Source organism: Puccinia triticina, chromosome 3A, assembly GCF_026914185.1.
Source record: "Puccinia triticina chromosome 3A, complete sequence".
In the NCBI taxonomy this organism is placed as follows: Eukaryota; Fungi; Basidiomycota; class Pucciniomycetes; order Pucciniales; family Pucciniaceae; genus Puccinia; species Puccinia triticina.
In genome coordinates, this window is record NC_070560.1 from 5,099,255 (window position 1) to 5,104,240 (window position 4,986).

Genomic DNA, 4,986 nt, shown 5'->3' on the forward strand with positions numbered 1-4,986 from the left:
CATGAGACTGTAGCTGCCACATTATGGGTTTTTAATGGGCAAGAGCTGACCCAAATTAATCTCTCAAAGTCTCTTATCATAATGATATCTATATCATGAACTCATTCCCATTGCAGGTTGGGATACAGTGGCAGAAACACCAAAAAATACCCAATTAGGCAATATTTTGAGACTAATCAGAGTATAGCAGCTCCTTTTGGGCATTTCGATACATGAAAACTATACCAAAATAATCTTTGGAAATGGATCAATATTCTGGTACCAATATCATGAAATAATCCCCATTCCTGGTTGAGACATGGTGGCAGAAACAGAAAGGGAAACCCAATTTGGTGATATTTTGAGACTCATGAGACTGTAGCTGCCTCGTTTTGGGAATTTCATGGTCAAGAGCTGACCCAAATTAATTTCTCAACATGTCATATCACAATGGTATCTATATCATGAAATCATTCCCATTTTGGGTTGAGCTACAGTGGCAGAAACACCAAAAAATACCCAATTAGGCAATATTTTGAGACTAATCAGACTATAGCAGCTCCTTTTGGGCATTTTCAAACATGAACTCTATACCAAAATAATCTTTGGAAATGTATCAACATTCTCGTACCAATATCATGAAATGATCACTATCCCTGGTTGAGATATAGTGGCAGAAACACAAAGAAAAACCTAATTTGGTGATTCTTTAAAACCCATGAGACTGTAGCTGCCACATTTTGGGTTTTTCATGGGCAAGAGCTGAACCAAATTAATCTCTCAATATGTCTTATCATAATGGTAGAAATATCATGAAATCATTCGCATTGCTGGTTGGGATACAGTGGCAGAAACACCAAAAAATACCCAATTAGGCAATCCTTTGAGACTAATCAGACTATAGCAGCTCTTTTTGGGCATTCTCATACATGAAATCTATCCCAAGTTAATCTTTGGAGATGGAGGAATATTCTGGTCCCAATATCATGAAATAATCACCATTACAGGTTGAGATATAGTGGCAGAAACAGAAAGGGAAGCCCAGTTTGGTGATATTTTCAGACTCATGAGACTGTAGCTGCCTCATTTTGGGAATTTCATGGTCAAGGGCTGACCCAAATTAATCTCTCAATTTGTCTTATCATAATGGTAGAAATATCATGAAATCATTCCCATTGCGGGTTGGGATACTGTGGCAGAAAAACCAAAAAATACCCAATTAGGCAGTATTTTGAGACTAATTAGACTATAGCAGCTCCTTTTTGGGATTCCAATCCATGAAATCTATACCAAAATAATCTTTGGAAATGGATGAATATCCTGGTACCAATATCATGAACTAATCACCATTCCTGGTTGAGATACAGTGGCAGAAACCCAAAGAAAACCCTAATGTGGTGATTCTTTGAGACCCATGAGACTGTAGCTGCCACATTTGGGGTTTTTCCTGGGCAAGAGCAGACCCAAAGTAATTCCTCAACATGTCTTATCATCCAAGTTTATTAAAGTCTTTGAATCACAAAACAAAACTTCAAGGGTTTCCCCTACAAATCTCCAAAAATCACAAAAAAAATCAAGGGTTTCCCCTCTACAACTTTTAGAAAAAAAATGAAGGGTTTTCCCTCTACAAATGCCAAAATTAACAAAAAAGCAAAATTTTAAAACAACCTGCAACCAGCCACCTAACATCAGCAAGCTGATGCACCATGGCCCACTGTCCATCCCTGTCTAGCAGGGTTAAAAAACAGTGAGAGGATGACCCCCAGCGCGCCGCATTTAAGGCATTATGCAAAGGGGGGCCAACGAGTTTAGCCCCTCAAACTGCGCAAGTGCAACAGCGGAGGGGGTGAGGACAAACCACACGCTGGAAGTACAGCGGCAGAGGACGCCTGGGGGATTAGCCAAACACAAGATCCTCCCCCCTTTTATACACCACAGACCAGCAAGCTCGCCTCAAGCCTTGCCCTGGACTAGCCTGGACTCTGCTTGCATGTTCACGGCAACGCCCCCGCCACGGCCCACGCCACCTTTGTATGTATTTTTCACCCGCAAGGCATTAGCTACGGCTCGGATCTTCTGGCCATTCTGGTCGACATCCAATGTGCGCTACTGCAAGCTGACATTGACCTTAAAATTTGCCCTGTCGGGGGCATTGCGGCGCCACCGCCATGTCCCTTTGACACCAATGTTGCTATGTATGGATATATTCCAGTAATATCTTATGCACCGCGGCCCTCGCCAGGATCCCCTCCCCCTTGAAACCAGCCATCCAACACTTGCCCCTTGTCGACAGCCTCAACCCCCAGCCCAACAAGCCCCTCCGATTCAGCAAGCGCAGGAAGAGCAGGCCCAACCACAAGCCACAGGAAAACCGAAGCACCCCTCATCCCCAAGAAGAAGGCATGGGCCCAACTCACATCCAGGCTCGAACGACGCGAACTGGACGTAGCCAAAAACCCTGCCAACCAACACTGCTGCTAATAGCCTGCCACCACGCGTCGGCGCACCCTCAAATGCCCCTGATCCACAACATCAAATAAACCCTCTACCTAACGAACTTCCTCAACAGAATACTCCTAACGTCAGTGTTTTCATTATTTTACATTCTCTTGTACCGCTAAGACGTTGGGCCTGTGACTCAGTGCTTTTCTTTTTCCGCTTATCAAGGGGGAATCCATATCCACCAGAAACCGTCCAAATCTACCACGGCAAGCTTCTGCGCCGATTACCGGACTGCACTCGTCTCCAAAGCCGCGCTTCCCACTCATGTCCAGCATCCAATCCCAATGGCCATCAAGAGCGGGGCTGGGAAGCCCAAGACTGTTGGCAATAGCCGATGGAGCGGTTGAAACGGAAGCACCTCCAAGCTGATCACCGGTCCCCGGGGGTTCCATTCAACACTCATCTGCCAAATTTTTCCTTCTACACTTTGAACGCTGCAACATCCAATCATACATAATTTGATTTCTCAAAGAATATGGAGCCGACCAACAAGCCTATCGGAGTTCAACTTGCCTGGCCCATCAAGCAATCCTCTCGGCCTCCAACGCCAGCCAAAACCTCGCAGGCGGAGGTCCCAAAGGGAGAACAGAGCAGCGCCAAGAGACGGAAAACCTCAGACATTTGGAACCACTTCACCAAGACCAACAATGGTGAGTCAAAATTTCACTTTGAACAGACAAGAGGAGACGCAAATTTAAGATACCTTCTGATCTACGCAGGCACAACCACCAAGGCAATTTGTTTGAGTTGTGGCTCTACCCTGTTGGCTCAAAGCAGCGCCGGAACAAATCACCTCTGGCAAAATCACCACTGCTGCAAAGCAGAGCCACACCAATCATTGCTGATCCCGAGGCAATCTATATCCCAGCTTGATTGTATGCCACGGTTCAACCAGGAGGCCATCCGTGAATCCTTGGCAAAGATGATTGTTGCTCTCCAGCTCCCATTTTCAATGGTCAAAGATCAATCTTTCTTGGGAATTTGTCGTACCTTTACAGCCCAAGTTTAAGATGATCGACCAAGCCACATTGCAAGAAGATTGTATGAAATTGCACAAGAAACGGAAAGCAGTGATCGCCAAACAGCTTGATGAGCAGCACGGTAAAATCGCGCTCACCGTCGAACAATGGTCCTGTCAATATACGTCCTCCTACCTTAAAATCTCTTCTCAGTACATCAACCCCGATTGGAAGCTTATCAACAGAGCTATTGGATTTTGATTATTGCCCAAGCCCATTGATGAGAATGTTATCGTCGAGTGTATCACCAACGTCTTGGAATACTGGAAACTCATTAATAAGGTCAGCAAATCTTTCTCCCCCCCCCCCCCCCCCCTCAAGCTGTTGACCCCTTATTTCAATCCGCATTTTTTTTACAAATGTGCCATGGACTTTGTTTAGATGTGTCTGGAAGGCCTCATTGGCATCGTCGGCCGGTACGTCCATCCATCCATCCCCCCCCTCTCTCTCTTTCCTTCCTGTATTGATGTGTTTGGATGAGGGATGTAGGATATTCACAATCCCCAGACTCGGTGTGAAGGTCATACAGGACCCCATGCCCCTCGCGTACACCCCGCACAAAATTCTGCTCAACCCAGCCACCAAACACGACATCCCTGTTGATTACAAGCACCGCACCATGGCCCCCGACGTCCAGGTCGCCCGGTTCGTCCTCCAGGTACATCAATCCTCTCCTTGTCCCCGCCCTCCCCCCCACAAGCTTATCTTCCACAGGCCAAGCCCACATGCTCCTCCAGAAGGCGCACAAAACAGTTTACAATATTTTCGACGATCCCATTCTTGCCGCTTTCTCACGCACGCGATGGTCATTGCCGTCCTGCGCGCCCGCGCCCAAGTAGCCCGGGGAGGAGAGCCGACGCCAGTCGAGCTTGTTGCGACCCACATGCGCATCCTCATTGGCCCCCGGGGCCCGCTCGAGTATCTCCAGCGCGTTGGCCTTCGTCGTCAAGGCCGGCCTCCTGGGCCTCCGCCTTGGCACATCAGCCGCCGCGCCCGTCCTTCTCGCCCTCCCTGGCGTGCTGACCAGCGTGCTGGACATCGAGGCATCCGCCTTTGTTGCCATCGCTGCCCTCTGAATTGTCGACCGTTGACCCGCTGCTTGCCGTATGGATGATGAGCTGGAGCAACAGATAGGTCAACCCGGAGTGCTTCTCTGCCCACAAGGGCCATTCCACCATTCCATACGCTGTTTCTCATGAGAATGGGTGTCAGGTGCCGAGAAAGTCCGTTATCAAGACCAGATACAACAATGTCTTTCCATTTCCCTTAAATCAATCCGACATCCACACCGTCCTCAATTTCCTGCTTGTCTAATCACCTCACAACAGTCTCCTCAAATGGATTCTTGCCAAGGTCCTGCACAACTTCAAGAAAAAAGAATACTCCCAATGTGGTTCCTACACTCCCTGTGGCCCTCTCGTGTTGTGTTTAGTGCTTGATTTTTTGAATCTTTGTTTTGCTTTTGCTGATCTATGAAATGAGTTCA

The 4,986-nt window shown here is 47.3% G+C and overlaps 2 protein-coding genes across 2 annotated transcripts; both read left to right on the forward strand.

Annotated features, from left to right (window-relative positions):
* Window positions 1-2,956: 2,956 nt before the first annotated feature.
* PtA15_3A552 (uncharacterized protein) lies at window positions 2,957-3,701 on the forward strand (the record flags this gene model as incomplete). Its single annotated transcript, XM_053167531.1, has 3 exons — window positions 2,957-3,131; window positions 3,201-3,409; window positions 3,480-3,701. The coding sequence occupies 3 exons, from the start codon at window positions 2,957-2,959 to the stop codon at window positions 3,699-3,701; spliced, it is 606 nt and encodes a 201-aa protein (XP_053018738.1).
* A 334-nt stretch (window positions 3,702-4,035) lies between these two features.
* PtA15_3A553 (uncharacterized protein) lies at window positions 4,036-4,576 on the forward strand (the record flags this gene model as incomplete). Its single annotated transcript, XM_053167532.1, has 2 exons — window positions 4,036-4,158; window positions 4,340-4,576. The coding sequence occupies 2 exons, from the start codon at window positions 4,036-4,038 to the stop codon at window positions 4,574-4,576; spliced, it is 360 nt and encodes a 119-aa protein (XP_053018739.1).
* Between the last annotated feature and the right edge of the window lie 410 nt (window positions 4,577-4,986).